General features: G+C 37.6%; 1 protein-coding gene across 2 annotated transcripts in view; it reads left to right on the top strand.

Annotated features, from left to right (window-relative positions):
- The window catches only part of LOC133541879 (UV excision repair protein RAD23 homolog A-like), a 38,877-nt gene that overhangs the window by 5,436 nt on the left and 8,602 nt on the right, over positions 1 to 24,839 (top strand). For both annotated transcript variants that reach the window (XM_061885599.1, XM_061885597.1), the window contains exons 3-8: positions 3,629 to 3,834; positions 5,776 to 5,819; positions 9,589 to 9,716; positions 15,677 to 15,764; positions 21,852 to 21,982; positions 24,425 to 24,586. In XM_061885599.1, the coding sequence (XP_061741583.1) occupies positions 3,629 to 3,834; positions 5,776 to 5,819; positions 9,589 to 9,716; positions 15,677 to 15,764; positions 21,852 to 21,982; positions 24,425 to 24,586 (759 nt within the window). The remainder of the gene's footprint in view (positions 1 to 3,628; positions 3,835 to 5,775; positions 5,820 to 9,588; positions 9,717 to 15,676; positions 15,765 to 21,851; positions 21,983 to 24,424; positions 24,587 to 24,839) is intronic.

Below are 24,839 nucleotides of genomic sequence, written 5' to 3'. Positions count from 1 at the left end.
TTGAATGAGAAGGTGAGTCCAAGCTTTTGGCCTGTACAGCAGTAATCAAAATGTCTGATTAATAACCCAAAAATTGAGTTGTGTCTCTCCCGAATTTTTCCCCTACTTGAAAAAAAACAACAACATTAAATGCAAATGACAGAGATAATTCAAAACATGTTTTTGTTTTATTCAAAATCTAGAAGTTTGAAATGACATTGCATACACTGCTTTATTCTCTTGGCAATTATCTAATTTATATAGAGTTGTTATTTTAAGACTAGTTATAGATGATACTTTTTATGGAATAATGTTCAAATAAATAAATTAAGGGCTTCCCTTGGGAAGCAATACTTCTGATTGAATCGAATACATTTGTTAACAAAAATGTGGCATTGCACATTTTGCATGCAAATAATCTCCAACATTGAAATAAAAAAAGTGCAAATTTCAAACTTCAGTCTTGAATGAGATACTTCTTTAAATAAAAATGTCATATTAATATATTGCATCTAAATAAATAGTGAAGTAAAATATTGGGAGGACTATAGTTTGTTTCAGTAAGTAGATAAAGTAAACCCAGCCTTTTTCATTCACACATCTTAGTGGACTCCAGAGCAACTGCTTCAGTGATCGCTCTTAGAATTGTGCTTCTTTCTCATCATACATGACATCATCGTACATACCTGGTGTAAATGATTCCGCAATAATAAGGTGATTTTTTTAGCCAGTAGTTAGTTTGTTGCATTTTGTTTGCCTCGTAAATAGTTGTATTTCCTGCACTCGGCTATAGTAAAGTAGCAAGTGGGGGGAAAAAATATATTTTTTAAATTGTCCGCAACCGAAAACTGAAACATAGCAATAACATCGATATATTACCCAGGCAAGGGCCCCACACTTTGGTAAACCTCTGCTCTTATGCCACACACATTGCAATGACATTGCTGTATAATTATTCTAATTGGCTCTGACGCGTGTGAGAAAAAAAACATGAGCATAACAAATACAAATTAAACTTTCTTTTTTTTTTTATGTGTCTTTTTTGGTGTCAGACACCTGTGAGTGCTTTTTAGATGGCTCTGACCAGAAAATTGCAATCAAGAGCACAGGTTTTCCACTTTTTCCAGGCCAAGGACCCCCAAACTGATGAAGAGAAGGAGCAGGACTTCTACGTGTATATTTTGTATGATATTATGATCGTATTTTACATCAAACTGGTCCTAAAGGTACTTTACTATTCTGTAATACTTAACAATAATTGAATAACAATATTGTGCAGCTAGTCACTAGCTGGAAACTGGCGCTTAAATCGCTAACAAGCAACAAATGCGTTAATAGCTAGCTGGTAACTTGAGCACAAGTCACCATCTTGCAACAGGCACGCTAATCGCTAGCTGACAACTAGCGCGCTACTTGTCAGCTCTCAACTACAACATTAATGATGTTAATCCATAGATGGCATCAAAGTGCCAATCGCTAGCCGACAACCAACGTGTCATTCGCTATCTGACAGCTAAAACGTTAATCGCTAGCAGATAACTTGTACACTGATCGCTAGCTGGCAACTTAAGACCTAATTGCTACCTGACAACTAACAAGTCAATCGCTAGTTGACAACTAGAGCGCCAATAGCTAGAGACAATCATCGGCTGGCAAGTAGAGCGTTAAATGTTAGCTGGCAACTAGAACGCTAACCGCTAGCTGACAACTAGATAATTTATCACTAGATGACAACTAAATTGCTAATTACTATCCATCTTAAATTTTGGTATAAAAATAATATATTCATTTGTGTTATGTCATTTGTCCACCTTCAATTACAAGACAAGTATGTAGCCTCAGTGTTCATGTGTATTTAAAGACATTTACATTTGCTAAAAAATAGCTGGGGGAATATAAAAACGTATTTTGAAAAAAATCAAACGAAAAATTCACGGCCCCCTTGCAGTACCTCTGGTTAAAGACCTCTGCTCGAGAGGGTTCTGAAATATGTAAAATCATAATATATAGTTGCAAATATGTTGTAGGAAACAAGTACAATGCCATCTAGATATCGCCGTGGCAACAAAGCCAGCTTTTATTTGTATTCAATGACATAACGAGTAATTACAGAGTTGTAATTACATGCTGCATATTTACATGCAGTCCCATTATAATGTGTTCAGGGTTTCCCCCACATGTAGTGATGGTGGTGGTTTGCTTTGGCATAATAATGGCTGCCACACTTTCAAAATGATTAGTTTTTTCCATGTGAAAACAAGTTGAAGTAATGTATTGTAGCGTCCAGAAGAAGCTACACAAAGTCCAACGTTTATTTTTTTCAAGTTTTATTGTTAATCTTATGCTAACAATTCTAGTCACTCCCAGACACACAACAACACTTGCTCATTCTCCACCAATCCCCTTTCAATGGGATCTCAGGCTCGCTGTAGCAGACATGCAGCGACAGAAGTAAAGAGTCTCTAAACCCCCAAGTACAGTCTCCAATAACACCAGAAAAGACACTAGATTTGTTGATGGTTGTTTTTGATGAATAAACATTCACTGAAAGGATTAAGAAAATCTGTAAAATTTACATTGTACAATAATCAGCAAAATTTGAAAAATAGAGCAAAATGATATCAAGAAAAAAATATTAGTACTACTAATTAACACATTTGTTTTTAAATGAACTCTGTATAACATTTCTTTCTTTTAAAGAAAATATATGCATCGTTGCATGTTATGCAAATTATATGATGAAGTCCCATTGACCACTAGCGACTCCCCCACAGTTACAGGTTTAATGGCAGTCTGGGAAAAACCCTGGTGTTTATAAGCAAGGCTACAAAAACCGGCAAATCTAATTGTGGCTGTCCAGTCTTTGTAATATGCACCAGATACCATTCACAGTGTAAAGGCAATTACAGTAAATACATTTTAAAACTGGTTGATGATCAGTTTTTTTTGATAAACTGTACTTTTTTTGCCATTTGCTATCGTGGCATCACTTACAAATTCAAACTACTGAAGAGAAAAAAAACACATGCTTGGGATAGTGTGACCAAATAATGATGAAATTATCTATGCGCTCTCACCAAGTATGTTTTATTTTGCTTGTTTAAACTTCCTTCGTTGAGTCACTGTTTCACATGCTCAAGACAGGAGGTGCTCCTCGTGCAAGTGGCTAATAAGTGGGTCAAGAAGAAGAAGAAACAGCAGCATTAATATGTTGGATGTCTTAAAGTATTGGCATTGTTTAAATCAAAAATGTGGACTCACCTTGCCTTTTAAAACGTTAAGGACTTTCCAATATTTAAGTTTTTTGTTTTTGTTTTACCAATAGACTTTACTTTATTTATTTATTTTTTTAAAGTATAGGGGTCTAGCCACAAAGTTGCTAAATTAGCAACAGTGAGCCCTCCTGCTGCCTATACAGTGGCAGACCAATGGCATTATGTGTTATTAGCAACAACAAACATGTCGACCCAAATCTGTATGTGACACAACAATTAATAGAAGCAACACAAGATGTATAATCAACTTTATCGTTGCACCTCTAATCTCATTAGATTGTGTGCAGGTGAAGCTAATATTGAGCCTAGATGAATGTGAAAATATGAAGTTTGTAATCTTACAATAAACTGTTTTGGTTTAAACCTGAACAAAGGTTAAGCCTGCAGCTGCGGGCGCGGAGCCTCTTGCTTCGGAAGCCCCCAAACTCCCTGCCCAGGATGCTGGTTCAACGTCAACATCTGTCCCGGCCTCAACCCCACCGTCAGCTCCAGCCTCGACTCCTGCAGCTACCCTCACACCCCCCGAGGAGACCAAGGAGGAGCCAAGTCCTACAGCAACAGAAACCCAACAACCAGCCAGGTAGATGATGTCATTACAATTGTATTTTGTGGCAGTCTGACATTTTAAGATGTTTGAAAAATATTTCAGTGCAGTGATTTTTCTAACTACATATTTCTTTACTGTGATTGGGGATTGACTTTTTATGAACGAGGTGCTAAGTAATGTTGACAAAATTAATTCAGCAATGTTACTTTCAAGCTTCTGTGGACTTTTCATATTGAAAGTGTGTGATCATTGTGCCTGTTTGCTTATTAAATGTGTAACTCTTCATTCTTTATAGCAAAGATGTCAAACTCAAAGCCCGGGGGCCAGATCTGGCCCGCCACAGCATTTTATGTGGCCTGCGAAACTAAATGCATTCGTTCTTTAAATTTTTACAGGAAAAAAATGCATATATTTTATACTGTATTACAAAACATTTTTGTGAACATAAATATAATAAGGATTTCAAAGAAACATATGTAAAAAACAATCTAATACTCATATGCATCAAAAATGGTTCAATATCATGAGGTGACTACACATTTAGTATTAATGCTGTGAAAAAATTTTTTTTAAAGGCCTACTGAAACCCACTACTACTGACCACGCAGTCTGATAGTTTATATATCAATGATGAAATATTAACATTGAAACACATGCCAAAACGGCCTTTTTAGTTTACTAAATCGCAATTTTAAATTTCCCGCAAGTTTCTTGTTGAAAACGTCGCGGAATGATGACGCGTGACGTCACGGACTGTCAGGAAATATTAGCGCTGCACCACTAGCGTCTAAAAGTCGTCTGCTCTGATTGCATAATTACACAGTATTCTGGGCATCCGTGTTGCTGAATCTTTTGCAATTTGTCCATTTAATAATAAAGACTATAAAGAACAATGCCGTTGGGGGAAAGCGGTGAATTGCAGTAGGCCTTTAAAGCAGATGCATCACAGTTGAATTTTGATTAATCATGAATTATCACAGGTCATTACATGCATAATTTGAATTATTTAAAAAAAACATCACTGAGAAGGCAGCCATTACTGTGATACGGCCCTTAATGAAAACAAGTTGATTTTGCTTGCTTTTTAGTTTAATCAGGCAAAGGTTCTCCAAAGTGCTTCCCAGGGTCAATTTTGGTCCTGGAGCTAGATTTGTTTTGGCTTTCTTTCGATTTGTTCTGATTTAATTCATTCTGATGATTCTGATTCATTAATAATGAAGTATAATACTTAATAATGTGGTCTATTAGACACAACTTTAACAACTATTTTATCACCTATTGCACATGGGTTACTGCATATGCCTCACAATACGAAGGTCCTGAGTTCAACCCCGGGCTCGGGGTCTTTCAATGTGGAGTTTCCATGTTCTCCCCGTGGCTGCGTGGATATCCTCCGGGTACTCCGGCTTCCTTCCACCTCCAAAGACATGCACCTGGGGATAGATGGATTTGCAACACTAAATTGGCACTAGTGTATGAATGTTGTCTTTCTATCTGTGTTGGCCCTGCAAGAAGGTGGCGACTGGTCCCATGTGTACCCCGCTTTCCGCCAGAATGCAGCTGAGATAGGCTCCAGCACTCCCCGCGATACCGAATGGGACAAGCGGTAGAAAATGGATGGATGTATGGATACACAAAAGCTAAAATAACAGATTTTCAAATTTCATAGCATTGCATTGGTTTTAGAATATTTCATGTACAAAATGTTTCAAATTGGGCCCAGTAGTTTTTATTTTTTTTATTTCTCAGTATGTGGCCATCGGTGAAAAAGATTTGACACCTTTGGTTTGTTTCAATTCCTCCTAAATTGTATTCATTCCTTTTTCATCTAAGGGTGTACATATGTCCAAAGGACATTTTCTTTTCATACCAGTACTATGCTCCTCCCTGTTTGTCTTGGCTCATGTTTAAAGTGTAACTCCTGGTACATTCTATAAAGTTAATTATTTTCTTTGTAACTTTTTTGTTGTGTAGTTCCAGTGGAGGTGGCCAGGGTTTGGACGCATCCTCTGCATTAGGTATGTCATCACTCAGTCACCGCCAACCTTACAAACATCACATAGAGAAGTAACATCTTGGTTTTTTAGAGTGAATAAATCACTTTTTGGTATCATTTTGCAAGTTTATGAATGCTATATTTTATTTAAACATGAACAACGATTGGATGCTTGGCCTGCTCAACTGGTTTAGTTAAAATAGTTTCTTTTGTTGATGCTCCGTCACTACAACTTTGTTGATGCACAGCTGGTCATATAGCCCATATAGTGTGGCTTGATTTTCAAATTAGTAATTGCTCATGTTTTGGATAAAAAACAAACAGAACAAATACGTGTCACAACTAGGTCTGGGCTGATGACAAATTTGGTTGGATGATTGTAGCTGAGATAGGCGCCAGCACCCCCCGCGACCCCAAAAGGGAATAAGCGGTAGGAAATGGATGGATGGATATTGCTGATAAACGACATTATTGTCAACAATATTTTAAGACCACATAAGCCGGACATAATACATTATATTAATGCAAGTATAACCTTTCAAATGCGATACGCTTGTATTTCTTGTATGTTTTATAGGACTGTCAAACGATTAAAAGTTTTGTTTGTTCATAGTAAACTCAAAATTAACCCTGATTTATTGCTGATAAGTATAATTTTTTGTGAGAACGTGTATCCTGGACAGATAATTTTCAAGTTTATATTACCATGATTGGACACTTTGTTTGCTTTAATGAAAAAGGACATGAACATGCTTTTAATGAGAATTTAACTAACATTTCTGCAGTGTGTTGTTGTCTTGCCAAATTTTATATTTTGTGGGAATACAGAATTTGCATTCCTGCTGTAGGAGCACCTGTATTCAGAGGAGGAGCTACAACGTGTTTAGAAACCAGTTTTATGCATGAATAACACAAAATGTTTTTTTTTTTACAACCATCATGGTTTGGTTGTTAAAGATGTTTGTTAATGTAAACTGTGATATTTCTATCTGAACATATGCTTCTGATATTCTGTACATGTTGTACAAGTTAATGGTATTCATATCTTTGCATGACAATGTTTTAACCTTCTCCATTTATTATTAAAGTGTAATATTCAGCCTGATAAACATTCTGTAATTGAGGACTATCAATCAGAGCATGCTATAAAATAATATACACTTGATTCCAATGTGCCAGAAAACATTTATTTAGGTAGAAAAACGTAGAAAACATTACAAAACATTCTTGACAAAGCATGATTGTAATGTAAGATGATTTTTAATTTTTTTGTGGTAGTAAGACCGGATCTAACACGTTATGTTTTTATGTTCTATTTATTTATTTTTTATCGTGTTCTGTTTGTGTTGTGTTGGGTTTGCTCGGTTCTCGTATTATCTTTTAACCTGCCCATTGTACAGCACTTTGGCTACCCCTGTGGTAAATTTTAAATGTGCTTTATAAATAAAGTTGATTTGATTTGATTTATCGTGTTCACTTTAACAGCCCTAATAATTTAGCATTGTAATTGAAATATAAACTTTTCAAAATTCTGATTAAATGCATTTTTCAATACCTTTTTTATCTTCTTTTCTTTATTTAATCTTAGTTTGTTAATGTTTTAGAATGTTTTTTTTTTTTTCAAAAATGCAAATTGGGTGATCACTTTTGGTTTATGCAATGTCACGTATTTGATCACTTTTTGTTGAAAACACCCTCTTTCAACTCGACACTGTCAAATTTAGACTGATCACATTTTTGCAAAAACAGCTGGCCTTTATGTTTAATGTGAGTACTGTATCTTAGTTGTTTAAACAGTAATATGTTTATACAGGTGTTGTTCCTTAATGGGGAAAGATGTTGTCTTTTGTTTTCATATAGCATTTACGCTAGCCAGCGAGCAAACGTTAGTCGGTCCATAATTTTTACCAAAGTGTGTTTATCAATCACACTTAATCAATAATTTTAATTGGATACGATAATACCAACCCTTAGGAGTTTAACAGCGGTTATAATTATTAGTTTATTTGCATCCAGTACAATCACCCCCAGCTGCTGAAACAGATGCAAAAAGCTTGTAACACATGCACATAGGGATTTATCAAGCCTGGCAAAGTTATTAAGTTAATTCTTGTTTATCGTTTGATTAATTGACTTATCAAGTGTCAGCCTGGGTCTAGTCACAACCATTTATACAACGTGGGTTACATATGTTATGCCAGATACTGCAGCTGCTGTTTTACAGGCCACAGAGCAATAAATCCTACCTATATTTAAGCTGTAAGAAAAGCTGTGTCTATTGTGCAGTCCTAATTAAGAACAGAGATTCTGCTCAGGCCACCTCATAGATTGTGCACATGCCTTTATGTCATGTTGCTATTTCAGATCACTGTGTATGTATCTGACGTGGAATATAAATATATCTTTAAGTACTCCATCTGTTTCTCCCAAAAGTCTGAAAGATTCAGATCCTCATGTTAACACTAGGGAAGTTCCGATCAAGGTTTTATGTTGCCGATTCCGATACAATCATCCATTAGTGAGGTCGGTCGATACCAACACCGATCACATGTTTAAACTGCACAATTTTCAATCTGTTTATGGTGAATGCCATTAACAGTTAAACAATATCACCACATTATTAAAACTACCTTATTGTTTTTACACAATTGTTTGAAAAAAACAAAGTCAGTCGTACAAAATATTTAAATAAAAGCAAAAACTACTATCGACTACTCATTTAAGTCCTTTGGGTTTTGCCCTCAAAGCCCTCCTGTTTTCCAGGGAATTATTCTCTGAGTTGGTAAACATGAACTATGGTAAATGGGTTGTACTTGTATAGTGCTTTTCTGCCCCTTTTTAAGGAGCCCAAAGCGCTTTGACAGTATTTCCACATTCGCCCATTCACACACTGACGGCGGGAGTTGCCATGCAAGGCGGTCACCAGGACCCATCAGGAGCAAGGGTGAAGTGTCTTGCCCAAGGATACAACGGACGTGACTAGGATGGTAGAAGGTGGAGATTGAACCAGTAACCCTCAGATTGCAGTTACAGCCACTCTACCAACTTTGCCACGCCGTCCCCTACAACTACAATAAAAATAAAAATAATTTTGAGAAAATATCAATTGAATCACTTTGTATACTTATTCTCCCCTTAATATCGACACCACCAATTTATTAATCGATGCAATCCTCCTTTTACGTGTGACTGTGAAAATGCTGGCACACTACCACTTGATTTTTCCTTTCTCAAGACTAATTAATCTACTTGTCAATTTCCGGTAATAACTACTGACTTTCTGCTGTAACGTCGTTCAAATCTACACTTTTTAAACTACACACTTACTTCCTGGTGTTTTTTAAAGCGGGGTTAGCTTAGCTCTTAGTATGCCTGCACCTGGCTTTTTTTCCTTGTGTAACCTGTTAAACCCCATCCTCCAGTGATAATAGTAGGTGAAAATTATACTAATAAATGTAGTTTTTTTGCAGTAATTGAGGTGATTATTATTAGTTTGGGCGAGCGGCTTCACACTGTGTATGGAGACACATAATTCACTGCTAGCCGCTTGTCAGCCAGAGTGGATCGGCATTTATGATCAACAATAAAAGGCATTATTCGGCAATACCCAATCACATACTTTTTCACAAAAATCGTCCGATCGATCAGCACCTCCCTCGTTAACACCTTTTGATTTAAGTCTTGAAGTAAAACTGACCATGATCATGCTAAAAGTTATTCGAGAAGGTACAACTGAAATCTCCTGGTGTTGCATACACAGCTAATTTTGAAAATGTTTTTTTTTTTTCCAGTGACTGGAGCAGAGTATGAAGCAATGTTAACCGAGATCATGTCTATGGGTTATGAGAGGGAGAGAGTGGTAGCAGCGCTACGGGCCAGCTTCAACAACCCTCATAGAGCTGTGGAGTACCTTCTTACTGTGAGTCTTTCTCTTGCGCTCTGACTCACACACAGTAGAAATCTGCTCATCATCGACATGTTAGAAAGTTATGTTTTTCTTCAGCCTGGGTGTGTTCCTTGGCCACCTTTTTGGCTGCAAAGAGATTTGTTTTCCTCTTCTGCCGCCCCACTCCATGTTCTTTATAGATATCGACCGATATGATTTTTTCAGGGTTCGATATGGATTATTAGTAGTGAAAGATAACCGATATTTGGAACAAATATTAATTTACAGTAAAAATCAATGAATAAAAGTTTATTCATGTAGCCAGGTGTCTCAGAGGGCTGCACAAGCCACAACGACATCCTCGGCTCAGATCCCACATCAGGGCAAGAAAAAATTCAACCCAAGGGCTACATTGAGAAACCTTGGAGGGGACCGCAGGTGACATATTGGCCTTAAGATTTAGAATAATACTAGAATAATTGGAATTTAAAATAATACAAACTGTGGACAAACTGCCACACTGAACTTTGTTTAAATGCCTGAAGCTTGTTAATTTAAAAACAAGTAAATAATCAAATACAAAAAAGTGCATGGAGTATTTTGGCACAGTAGCATCTCTTGCACAATTAAATAAAACATTAAATAAATAAATAGCTCCCTGAAGTGTGGTTTCCATGAAATAATTTTTCCCTGCCACACAGATAGCCTGGAGTTATATGTCCCCCCTAATAACATCAACTGTGACTGATATAATGATTTCAAATTCACAAGTGTTTCTATTGACAGACGGTTAGCAGGCTAATCACCTAGAAATATTACACTTTATTACAAAATAGAAAAAGTTATTAAGACATTGTCATGCAGTGATATAAAGTAGAAAATGTAATGTAGAGATCATCAAACGCATTATTTGGGTAGAAATATCATAGATTAGATTATTAACATCTTTATCAAGGCATGATTGTAACAGTCCACATTTTGTACTATTATGCATCGTTAGGCAGTCTTCACGCATGCACACACACACACATATATTGTACATATATAGTGAAGCTTTTTGTGGTTTATCAATTATACAGTTCCCAATAATTACCCAGGTAGAGTGGAATACACATTAGGTCAGGAAAAAACACAGAGGCTATATCATCCCTACAAGCCTGTTTTGAAGGTTTCCCTGCTCATCAGGGGATTTTATATAAATATAATACAATTAAAATAAAATCCCCTGACAAGCAGGAAAACCTGTGGAACAGGCTTCTAGTAATGATATAGCCTCTGAGTTTTTTAGCAGCCTAGGTAAACAAAATCATTCAGGGATACAAATTACGCATGAGAAACTGCTTTGCTGTTTCGCAGCTTCTCATGTGGCACACATTATTAAGGATGATGTTCGTTAAGAAATTATCGATGTCAACGCCATTATCGAATTCTCTTATCGAACCAATTCCTTATTGAATTTCTTATCGAATCCAGATAGGTTGTTGTGTGTGCACTGAGTTCCAAAAGCCGTAGATGTTATGTGACTGGGCCGGCACGCTGTTTATATGGAGGAAAAGCGGATGTGACTGAGGACAGCATGCGGGTGAAGGTTTCAGGTGAGAGGGGACGCTAAAGGCATTCCTCCTAGTGAGCATATTGTGCTGCTATGTGCGTTGTAAATAAAAAAATTGCCGACAAACACATCACCAACATGGACGAGGTGCGGCTCAATTTTGATATCCCGGTGAAGCACACTGTGGAGAAGAAGGGGACCAACACGGTAGAGAATTGATGCGTGCAACGGGTTAAGAGAAGATGGCTTTTACTGTTGTGCTAGCTTGCTATGCTAATGGACAACGAGATTGACTTTGAAAATGACGAGAGGGACTTTGGCGTGTTTGACAAATACTTCAATAAAGTACAACCGAACTCAGCTTTGCTCAAGGTGCCTTTTTAAAACAGCGTCCATGCATGCTAGCGTATGTTTTAAGCTAGTGTATGTTTTAAGCTAGCGTATGTTTTAAGCTAGCGTAGCGTTTAACCATGCCTGCTCCCAAAAAATACGCTGCACCTTACATATGCGATAAATACAGAAGTAGCAGCCGTAACTGACACGGCGCCTTTTAATACAGTGCGCCCTATGGTCGCGAAAATACGGAATAGTGGCTTCGATAATGGGAACCGGTTCTCAAAATAGAATACTTGAAGAGAACCAATATAGATACAGACCTAATGTTTCAACTTAATGGTTTTAATTGAAATTACAGAATAAATTACCAATGCAATAGAGAGTAAAACATGTGCAGCGGCAGTGTTTATGGATCTAACTAAAGCATTTGACACAATTTATCACAATATTTTAATCAAAAAACTCGACCGATATGGCATCAAAGTGTTAATCTTAAACTGAATAAGAAGTTATCTAACGAACAGGAAACAATACGTGGAGCTAGGCGAACACAATTCTACAACGCTAAATATATCCTGTGGTGTACCTCAGGGATCAATACTAGGACCCAAATTATTCAATCTCTATATAAATGACATTTGTAAAGTTACAAATGATTTAAAGTTAGTATTATTTGCAGATGATACAACAGCTTTTTGTTCAGGAGAGAACACACAGACGCTAATACAGATAACAGAAGAAATGAACAAATTAAAATGATTGTTTGACAAAAACAGAATATTGTTGAATCTCAGTAAAACTAAAATAATGCTCTTTAGTAACAGTAGAAGAGAAAGTCAAACACAAATACGAATAGACTGAATAGAAACTGAAAGAGTAAATGAAACCAAATTCCTAGATATAATAATGATTGATTATAAATTGAACTGGAAATCACATGTAGAAAATATACAACATAAAGTAGCAAGAAACACGTCAATAATGAATAAAGCAAAACAATTTCTAGAAAGAAAATCACTTCATATTCTCTACTGCTCGCTAGCGTTACCATATCTGATTACTGTGTAGAAATATGGGGAAATAATTACAAAAGTACACTTCATTCACTAACGGTGTTACAAAAAAGATCAGTTAGAATAATACATAATGTTGGATATAGAGAACATACAAACCCTTTATTTATTGAATCAAAGATACTGAAATTCCACAACATAGCGAATTCGCAAACAGCTAAAACTATATAACCTGCTACCCAAGAATGTACAACAATTCTTCTCAAAAAAAGAGGTCAAATATAATCTTAGAGAAAAATGTAGTTTAAAACATTTGTGCACATGTACAACACTTAAAACCTTCAGTATATCTGTATGTGGAATTAAATGATGGAATGGATTAAGCAAAGCAATCAATGTACTGATATGATCTACTTCAAGAAACTCTTCAAACTTAAAAGTGTTTACAAAGTACAAAGAAGGACCATGATAAACATTCTGAAAGTATTTCATCCATTCATTCATTCTCAAAATAATCTTACTTATCTTATCATATGAAATATAACTTACTTCACCAATTATTAGCATTTTTTTATTTTTATTATGATTACTTATGGAGTATATTGTGAATAAATTGAGAACAGGAAGTGAACAAAAGTTTTAGCAACTGTTGTGTTAAAAAAAAAACTAAAAAAAAACGGGTAGGATTAAATAAGCTCTGCTTCTTCCTAGTCCTTTTCGAACATGTTGAAAAGAGAAACTGGAAATTGTGATGTATCATGTTATACGCTTGCATGTTCGAAATAAACTCAACTCAACTCAAAAAGGGATTTGAATCCATGGAATCGGTTCTTTTCTTATCGAAGCATCGTGAGAACCGGTTTTCGGACATCATACCTACACACTATTCTCTACCATCTTTGTATGTATCTGCAGTAAAACTAGACCGCATTTACTTTGAGTTTTTTAATCTTTTTCAGTCAGACAAACATGTTTCTACTCTAACAGAAAGTTTCCATATCGATATTTTCGGCAGCTTTGTTTTAAGTGATTCACAGACACGTCTCGGAGCTAGCAGAGCTGCCGCTGATTTTAAGTTTTTATGCTATTCTGCTCATAGTAACATTCCTTTTAGTTGTGAAATTGCGATGTTTATTACGATTTCAAAAGAGTTCTCTCTGTTTACCTCAGCACATCCGTACACTCACCAGAGCACTTTTCTCCTTGCCAGGTGTTTGAAAATTAGAGTCCTGCAAAAGACTTGGCTTCTGATATCCTCTGCCTCTTACCCTTGTGTGTTTTGCATAACCAATCAGATGGTAACGTGGGCGGGACAATGTTGGAGAAAGAGAGGCGCTGTTGTATCAAAGCTAAAATAAGCAGTTTTAAATGAGCCCTTTGGATTAAAAAAGGCAGACGCTTGTTCAATGAGTTTTTAGATTTAAAATGATAGTCATGGTAATAAGAGGTAATAATTACTATTCATTGTTATTAAAAAAAAACTAACTTACCACAATTTGAGTGGTATGGTATATTTCTACACTAATACCATGCAAATAAAAAAACAATATTTGGTCATCCATCCATCCATTTCTACCGCTTATTCCCTTTCGGGGTCGCGGGGGGCGCTGGCGCCAATCATATTTATTTTAATTAAGTGTAAGTAAATGAAATGCCAAGCAATAATTTACAAAACAATATGATTTAAAAACTTAAGTGTAACTGATTTTACATAAAAATTCTGGCTTTTGTGCACAGTGTCCAGCAGTCCGAAAATTCATGATGGTCAGGCGAGTCCTTATAGTTAATATCAGCTGTAAATAATAATATATAAAAAATAAATGCCAGTGTTTATCCCACGGCAAAAACATAACTGCATCAAATTAAACGTTAGCCTGTTAGCATTGGGTTCACTACTTTAAAAGCATGCAACAAAGTAAATAGCAAATATTTGATGTGATTCACATTTGGTCCATTCGTCCTTCATTTCACATTTCTCTTCAAACTACAAGGTCGGAGTCCCAGTGAGCAGCTCGCCTCGCCGCTTCGAAGTCCATCTAAATACTTGATATATCTCTGTAAATACGTGTAAAAAGTCTGTCCATTTCTTAGAGCTTTGCATATGGAAATGAAGTTTGTAAAAACAGCATGGAACTGCAAACTAGTTTAAAGACTATGGCTGAGTGAAAACACTGCGAGATAGTCCCACTAATCAGCGTTCTTCAGCACAAAGATGCCCCACAATAGTATAAAGTTCCTTTCGTTCTTCTTTCTCTCCGCTGTCAAGTTTGTTGTAATGGAAACACAAGAAATAAACAAGTTGCCCTCGCATACGTTAATGGCAGCTGAAACTTCAAATTCAGTGTTTTGTGTTCAACCAATCAGAGTTCGACCCCTTTAAGATTCCTTGGAATCCTCGCTACTAGGAACTAAACATTCTTTATGTGGGACTAAATCTACTAGATTAGTTTTTGGTTGAAACCAAGGGAGATATTTCATTCACCAGGGTTAATGGGAATGTTCCTGCGGTGGAAAAAAGCCTAACTAAGAGAAAATTACCCAGGATGTGACAAAGTATTTACGTGTTTTAGTGGCTAGGTGATGGCCATAGCAATGACGCTACGAGCCTCTATTGAAATCTACAGTAGCAAACACTCAATGCTATTATACTCGAGTATAAAACCATACACCTTTTATACTTTACCAGTATAAAGGTATATGGTTAAAAAGTATAAAGTATATGGTTATCTCATGTCTAGAGGGCTCTATTAATTGAAAAACAACTATTTAGGTTTTTTAAAGCTCCAACTATGAAAATATTATATATATATTAATCATAATTTTTGTGGTGACAATGTGTTTATCGCAGTCATGTCTGATACCAATTAATTGCGAGGGATGACTGGACGGTGTTTCTCCTAGGATTTAAAGTTTGGGGTGGTGATTTTAAATATGAGTTTCATGCCAAGCCAATATTGTTTTGCCTTTTTAATATTAAATTGTTTGAAAATGTAATGCTAATCCCACTTTTAAAACATTACTCATAAAAATGTGTTTCCTCAGTCATCATAAATCTTATGTGTTTGACAGCGGGGTCATGTTTGTATTTCCAGGGTCTCCCTAGCAGTCCGATCCAAGAGACGAACCCTCCTGCGTCCACTCCAGCGTCTGGACCCACTGAAGCTCCGTCTCTAGCAGAAGGTAAAACTTCACTGCAGACTCTCATTTTTCCTGTTGATGTCACGTTCTAGTATTCCCTCACTTGTGGTTAGGGCTGAGTAAAATAATCCATTTGATAGATTATGTATTGCGAGATTTAAAATTTTGCAATATTGATTCACAAGACATAATGGTGATTATTCCTCTGAACCGTCAACTAGTAGCCATGTTAGGGTCTGTCCTCACAGAACTGTGTTTAGGTGGAAATGGTGATAGCCTTTTATCTCCACGTTTTTGGTGGTCTGAAGCAAAAGTTTTTGAAAACTGGCTTCAGATTGGGAAGGTCTGAAAACTTAAAATGGTATTGTCATTATTATAGGGCGAAGGAGGGGGCGAGGGTACCCGAGAATGAAGCACACACAACAGTTGTCAACAAAACCTCGTCATCATTTATCAACTAAACATGCAGTACATAAACACTAATAACACACACCATAATATTTTGATACAAAGATGTCAGCTCAATCCGCCAGAAGAACGTACGCTTGTCTTTTTTACTACTGTACACTAGTGCTAAAACCAGTGTTATATACAGTTCTATTACTGTACATACTATCCATCCATCCATCTTCTTCCGCTTATCCGAGGTCGGGTCGCGGGGGCAGCAGCCTAAGCAGGGAAGCCCAGACTTCCCTCTCCTCAGCCACTTTGTTTAGCTCTTCCCGGGGGATCCCAAGGCGTTCCCAGGCCAACCGGGAGACATAGTCTTCCCAACGTGTCCTGGGTCTTCCCTGTGGCCTCCTACCGGTTGGGCGTGCCCTAAACACCTCCCTAGGGAGGCGTTCGGGTGGCATCCTGACCAGATGCCCAAACCACCTCATTTGGCTCCTCTCGATGTGGAGGAAATTCTAATTTCTATAATGTTATTTTTAGACTGGATAAGAACTGTATTCGGAGCTTCCTCTCAGGGACAATGTTTTTTCTTGAATAAAATACAAAAATGTACATTGCATGCAAATAAAACCCAAAATCCAATATTGAGATGAATTAAGTACAAACTTAAATCTTCTGCCTTGAAAAAAATACTTAGCACATGTGTAACATTTTATATTGCACGCAAATACACTCCACTAAATCTATGAAGATACCAATAATCTTTCAATAGTAATACAAATCTAGCAGATCAGTAAAGTGCAAACTTAAAACTTCTATTTTGATTAAAGTACCACTGTAAATAAAAATTTATTATTGTACTTTGCGTGCAAATAAAGTAAAACACTGTAGTTTTAGAGTAAGTGCAGGCTTTACCTTAAAGTATCTTGAGCTCCTTGTTAGTGTGACGACAATGGACACTTCATTGCACTTGTAATATACATTACTTTATTAATCATTAAATATGGCCTATATATGTACGTATGTATATGTATGTATGTATGTATGTATATATATATATATATATATATATATATATATATATATATATATATATATATATATATATATATATATATATACACACACACACAGTGGGGCAAAAAGTATTTAGTCAGCCACCAATTGTGCAAGTTCTCCCACTTAAAATGATGACAGAGGTCTGTAATTTTCATCATAGGTACACTTCAACTGTGAGAGACTGAATGTGAAAATCCAGGAATTCACATGGTAGGAATTTTAAAGAATTTATTTGTAAATTATGGTGGAAAATAAGTATTTGGTCAATAACAACAATTCAACTCAATACTTTGTAATATAACCTTGGTTGGCAATAACAGAGGTCAAACGATTACTCTAGGTCTTTACCAGGTCTGCACACACAGTAGCTGGTATTTTGGCCCATTCCTCTATGCAGATCTTCTTGAGAGCAGTGATGTTTTGGGGCTGTCGCCCAGCAACACGGACTTTCAACTCCTTCCACAGATTTTCTATGGGGTTGAGGTCTGGAGACTGGCTAGGCCACTCCAGGACTTTCAAATGGTTCTTACGGAGCCACTCCTTCGTTGCCCGGGCGTTGTGTTTGGGATCATTGTCATGCTGGAAGACCCAGCCATGTTTCATTTTCAAAGCTCTCACTGATGGAAGGTGAATTTGGCTCAAAATCTCACGATACATGGCCCCATTCATTCTTTCCTCAACACGGATCAGTCGTCCTGTCTCCTTAGCAGAAAAACAGCCCCAAAGCATGATGTTTCCACCCCATGCTTCACAGTAGGTTTGGTGTTCTTGGGATGCAACTCAGTATTCTTCTTCCTCCAAACACGACAAGTTAAGTTTATACCAAAAAGTTCTATTTTTGTTTCATCTGACCACATGACATTCCCGTCAATCCTCTGCTGTATCATCCATGTGCTCTCTGGCAAACTTCAAACGGGCCTGGACATGCACTGGCTTAAGCAGGGGGACACGTCTGGCACTGCAGGATTTGATTCCCTGTCGGCGTAGTTGTTACTGATGGTAACCTTTGTTACTTTGGTCCCAGATCTCTGCAGGTCATTCACCAGGTCCCCCCGTGTGGTTCTGGGATTTTTGCTCACCGTTCTCATGATCATTTTGACCCCACGGGATGAGATCTTGCGTGGAGCCCCAGATCGAGGGAGATTATCAGTGGTCTTGTATCTCTTCCATTTTCTGATAATTGCTCCCACAGTTGATTTTTTCACACCGAACTGCTTGCCTATTGTAGATTCACTCTTCCCAGTCAGGTGCAGGTCTACAATTATTTTCCTGGTGTCCTTTGAAAGCTCTTTGGTCTTGACTGTTTTGAGGCTGTGGACAGGTGTCTTTTATACAGATAATGAGTTCAAACAGGTTCCATTAATACAGGTAACGAGTGAAGGACAGAAGTTACAGGTCTGTGAGAGCCAGAGATCTTCCTTGTTTGAAGTGACCATATACTTATTTTCCACCATAATTTACGAACAAATTCTTTAAAATTCCTACAATGTGAATTCCTGGATTTTTTTTCACATTCCGTCTCTCACAGTTGAAGTGTACCTGTGATGAAAATTACAGACCTCTGTCATCATTTTAAGTGGGAGAACTTGCACAATCTGTGGCTGACTAAATACTTTTTTGCCCCACTGTATATATATATTGAATTGTTTTGCTACAGCACAGGTAGAAGCTGTCTGCTTTGGACGTGATTGCTCTGTGCATTGTTCTCCATGCTGTGCATGCTACCTGCTGTATGCTTCTTAGGTGGAGTTGTTGTTGCGGTCTTGTTCGCCTTGAGAAGAGTTACATTACCCCAATTTGGCTCGATGCTCTTTCAGAGGCTGGAATAAGTTTGTTGTGCTGCTGCCTTTTTTACAGAAACTTTGCAACGTGCAGTCAGTTGTTCCACACATGGCAACAATAGCATTAGCATTAGGAAGCTCAAAGGGGGAAAAAAAATATGCCGAAGCAAGAGGAGAAAATACATTTTTATTTCTAGGTTTCATTTATTTATTTGTACTTATGTATTTTTATGTCAATCGTCTGCATCAAAAAACTAGAATTTATCTATAAAAGTGAGTTATCCCCCAGGCCTAAGACAAATATGTGTGTCTATTTTCATAGTTTGCATTAACATTTCAGTTTTCATTTCATTGTTCCTTTTTGCTCTTTTTTATGATTTGGGTTTATTGTTAAAGCACATAGAAGATGTAAAAAAAATGTGTTCCACAAATGGCCCCTCAGGCCACACTTTGAACACCACTGCTGAACTTATTTTCACTAAGAGGCGAAGCGTTGCCAAATTGTCTGTAAGCTGAGTCTTGTTATGCTTTGATTATAGATTCTTATAAATTCACATCCCATTGAAATTGCACTTATACAACTGAAAAGACTGATAAAGTATGACAAGTGGAGTTTAGCACATACATATTTGAAAAGGTTGTTGGATGTTTGCTATGCGGACACAACTTGTTAGCATCAACATTCAAACTGTAGATCAGGGGTGCCCACACTTTTTCTGCTGGCAAGCTACTTTTCAATAGACCAAGTTTATATACATACAGTATACATTCATATGTATAATTTATATTTATTTATGAGAGATGTTTTTGTGAAATTTAATGTGTTTAATGATAATACAAGCATGTTCAACACATAGATTCTTCTCTTTAGTGAAGACAAGAATATAAGTTGGTGTATTAACTGGTTGTGATGACTTGCATTGATTGGAATCAGACAGTAGTGATGATAACGTCCACATGGAGGAGAAAAAAAGTCCTCCTTTCTGTCCAATACCACATGAAAGTGGTTGCTTTTTGCCATCTTATTTGTCCAGCTTCAATACTCCTTTTTATACACTTTACAAGAAATACATTGGCGGCAAACTCCGAAGCTTGCTAGCTTGTGTTTCGTTAGCGCAGGCAGGATGAAGCAGCGCTTTTATTGTGAAGGTAGGAAGTGTGCAGCTGGTCTTTAGAGTTTTGATGGCAGGTGCGATAGTCTGTTGAAAAAGTGTTTCTCACCTTCCTGTCGGTTATTTTTTCTTAAAGGGGAACATTATCACCAAACCTATGCCAGCGTCAATATATACCTTGATGTTGCAGAAAAAAGACCATGTATTTTTTTAACCGATTTCCAAACTCTAAATGGGTGAATTTTGGCAAATTAAACGCCTTTCTGTTTATCGGTCTTTTAGCGATGACGTCAGAACGTGACGTCACCGAGGTAACACACCCGCCATATTCATTTTCACATTACAAACACCGGGTCTCAGCTCTGTTATTTTCCGTTTTTTCGACAATTTTCTGGAACCTTGGAGACATCATGCCTCGTCTGTGTGTTGTCGGAGGGTGTAACAACACTAACAGGGAGGGATTCAAGTTTCACCACTGGCAAGAAATCTGCCACCAGACCCCCATTGAATGTACCAGAGTGTCTTCATATTTGACCGGCGATGCTAAGACAAACATGGCACAGAGATGTATGGATAACCTGCTGATGCATTTGCAACGATTAAGTCAACAAAATCACAAAGCTGAGTTTTGTTGATGTTGTTGACTTATGTGCTAATCAGACATATTTGGTCACGGCATGACTGCCAGCTAATCGATGCTAACAGGCTACGCTCTCCGATGCTAACATGCTATTTACGCTAGCTGTATGTACATTTGAAACTAGATACCCACATTTAATGCGAAACACACACTTACCAATCGACGGATTTAAGTTGCTCCAGTGTCACAAGATGCGAAAGTCCTGATCGTTTGGTCCGCTCATTTTACCGGCGATGCTAATAAGGCAGCCATGCTATGGGCCACTTCATTAGGTACACCCACGCTATGGCCGAATAGCGTCAATAGCTATTCGCTCAATAGCTTCAATTTCTTCTTCTACTTCGTTTTCGCTATCTGCCTCCATACTCCGACCATCTGTTTCAATACATGCGTAATCTGTTGAATCGCTTAAGCCGCTGAAATCCGAGTCTGAATCCGAGCTAATGTCGCTATATCTTGCTGTGGTAACCGCCAAGTTGTTTGTATTGGCAGCCCTGTATGACGTCACAGGGAAATGGATAGTGGTTTCGAAGATAGCGAAAATAAGGCACTTCAAAGCTTTATTTAGGGATATTCCGGGACCGGTAAAATTTTGAAAAAAACTTCAAAAAATACAAGCCACTGGGAACTGATTTTTATTGTTTTTAACCCTTTTGAAATTGTGATAATGTTTCCCTTTAACAATGATCTGGCAGCAGCCAGTGTCATCTCACAAGACCCTCGGGTGCCGCGAATGTCGATCAAGTGACGTTGATGATCGCTAATTTTTAGGTCCATTTTTAAATGCCTGGCTGGTGATGGACTGACACACCCTCCCCCATCGACCTGTAGCTCGCGATGGATGTAATGTGCAGCCCTGGTGTAGATCCATATGTTTGAATAAAACATTATTTATGGAAGTGAAACATAGAAAAATATAATATGACCTTGCTTCTTCCTGCTTGTTTGCTGCTTTTATTATGCAGGATGCCTTCTGCTAATGTCAAACATTTCACCACAATCTTGGTCTTTTTCACGTTGACATCTTCCCTAGGCCCTTTGCTCTCGTTCCACTCTGTCGTAGTTTTACTCAGCCATCTTTCTTTATCGGAACTCAATTTTTCCTCCATGGCTAACAGTTGAGTGTGTTTTGTTTCCTCTCCAGGAGAGAACCCACTTGCATTCCTGCGGACCCAGCCCCAATTTCTTCACATGAGACAGGCCATCCAGCAGAACCCAACTCTGCTTCCAGCTCTCCTGCAGCAGCTCGGCAGGGAGAACCCTCAACTCTTGCAGGTTACACACACTCTTTCTGCACTCTGTCCAAAGCCATTTCCACATATTTGATGTAGCAGAGGCAAACAGTAGGGCCTCGGTTTACAAACCTAATTGGTTCTTGAACATGGTTTGATAATAGAAAAGTGTGTATATTGAAGCAATTCATTCAATAAGAAACAAGGTACATTTCAATAATGGGTTCCAGCCTAGACAAAAGTCGACATTTTAGTAGAAGTTCGTACACTTTGATCACAATATAGTGTTATACAGTACTGTATATCAACAAGCGTGTGACAGTACCACAAACATCTGCCTTTTTTTAAAGAAAAATGTTTGTGCCAAAATATTACTTATGTGGTTTTTAATGAAATACAAAAAAATACAATCTAAACAAACTTTGACTGCTCACCTTTCTCTTAATTTTGCCCGAATGCAGGACAGGGAGATGATCAGCAGCCCTAAAATAAACTTGCTAGTTAGCTAACCAAGCAGCGAGCTTTCTTGTGGTCGCCTCCATTCAGTCTCCAAGCCACAATGTTGACGGCTTTCCACCTCACTGTTTGTTCTAAACCAGCTGCAGTATTTATTAGTAGCCAGCGAGAAGGTATATTTTTGATGTGAGAAGTAGGCAGAAGTATATTTATTACCCAAAGGGGTGTGGCTACAGGTTAGAGTCGCCAAATGGGAAACATTTTCTGAGTTCTGTGCGTGCACGTTATAGACTTTCACATTACATTTTCAATGGTAATAATGTTAGTAAATTATCTGTCCAAAAAGTAAAAACCATTACATGGGACATGCAAGTGCCAAAAATAGCCAAAAGAGGTCGGTAGATGAGAATACACCTAAAGGGAAAATGTAGTGTAGAAATGCACCCAACTGCAGAAAATGTAGTCTTGATTTTCTAAATGTTATTTTGGGTTTGCGTGGCAGCACTTGGGCTGGTAGAAATGTTCCTCTTTTTTTCTCATTGGGTTTGCATCCCTGATCAAACAAACCTAAGTGGCTAAATTGTCCTTGCACAAACATCGCAACTAGCATTGTGGTGCACTCAGTTTGAAATCACAAAACTTTAACATTAAGGTCGCGACAATGATTAAGAAGGAAAAATTAAATCCTCTTTAACCTATCAGTTGATCTGCTTGGCATGAAGTGTAAATAAAGGGAAGAGGAGACCGTGTCGACAATAGGCCTCTTTCCACCAAAAGTGCAGGAAATTTCAGTCCCTGGAACTATAGGTTCTTGTAGAAGTGTGTTTTCCACCGCATTTCACAGTTTAGGGTAGTTGTATGGAAGAGTGGTATACTATATTTCTACACTGTTACCATGTAAATGAACAGACAGAGGTCATTGTTATTTTTACTAAAAAAGTAAGTACATCAAATACATTAATATTTAAAACAAAGTAAAAAAAAAAAAAAAAGTATCAAATCAGAAAGTTGTCCTCATTAATTGATGACTTTATGAGGGTCAGATGAGTCCTTTTGGTCCATTTCAGCTGTAAACAACAAAATATAAATAATAAATGTCAGTCTTCAGCTTGTTAGCATCAGCATTCGGTTCAGTCAGGTTGAGGATAACAAAATAAATGGAGTATCACTGACTACTTTTACAACAACGTAAGTAGTTTTTACTTGAAGTCATTTACCTTCATTCCACTTGTGTACTGCCTCCTTTATTACACATGAAATCAGAGTAGGAAGCAGCTGCTTTTTACGTTCAAAAGAGTCTTCTCGTAGCATAACGAAGGGAAGTTTGTAAAAAGCATAAAGTGCATATAGTTTAAAGACAACGGCTGAGTAAAACCACTGCAAGATAAATCCGCTGATCAACGTTCTTCAGCACACAGATGCCCCACTAAAGTTCCTGCAAGTCGAAAGTATCTTTTGTTCTTCTTTTTCTCTGTTGTCAACTAAATAAGAATCAAACAAGTCGTCTAGCATTCTGTAATTGCGGCTGTTGTGTTTGAAAAATTAGTTTCATGAAAGCCTCCAACTGTGTTCCACCAATCAGCGTTGGACAGCACAGTCCCACCTGGCTGGCAGGAACTTTTAAGTTCATGAAGTACTAAATCTACCCAAGTAACTTTTGGTGGAAACAAGGGGGAGTTTTTTTAAATAAGAAAGTTCCTGGGGTGGAAAAGGACGTAATGGTTTGGCTACTTCCTGTATGTTTCAAAGCACACGTCCCTTGTCCATTGCTTCATATTGGGCTAGAAAACTAGAAGAATACTGTAAAACACACATAATAAGCACACTAAAAGTAGCCAACATTGGTGTGTGAATTAACTGAGCACCAGAGATCTATCAGCCAGCCACAGTATAAGTGGCTGAAACCTTGATCCACTGGGACAACAGCAGCATATTTGTATTCAGCATGTTGTTTGTAAATGTAAAGTTTGCACAATGTAGCGAGGTAATTGTGAAGTATTGATTTATGCCTTTTTTACCCTTTTTGCAGCAAATCAGTCAGCACCAGGAGCTGTTTATCCAAATGTTGAATGAGCCAGTGGGCGAAGGCGGCGAGGCCCCAGAGGTGGGAGACATTGGGGCTGCGGGTGAGGAGGGCGCGCCTGTCAACTATATCCAAGTCACACCTCAAGAGAAAGAAGCCATCGAGAGGGTGAGAGCAGTGTTCATGAGTGTCATTATTGGTGTGAGGACAGGTCAAGCTGAGTTTTGTGTCATAAGAAGTGTGAGACATTTTCAACACTAGTAGTACAAACTTCGCTTTTTGGGCCACAGTTTTTAGTTCGGTTTCGGTACGTTATTTGGCTGTGAAACAAGTTGTATGATTATATCAGGAACAACATGTGGTTTTTATCCACACAGTCACATGTTGTTAGTACATTTTGTATCAGTGGAGTTCAATCAGG

Source organism: Nerophis ophidion, linkage group LG23, assembly GCF_033978795.1.
Source record: "Nerophis ophidion isolate RoL-2023_Sa linkage group LG23, RoL_Noph_v1.0, whole genome shotgun sequence".
NCBI classification, from domain to species: Eukaryota; Metazoa; Chordata; class Actinopteri; order Syngnathiformes; family Syngnathidae; genus Nerophis; species Nerophis ophidion.
This window is presented reverse-complemented; position numbering and strand designations above follow the sequence as displayed.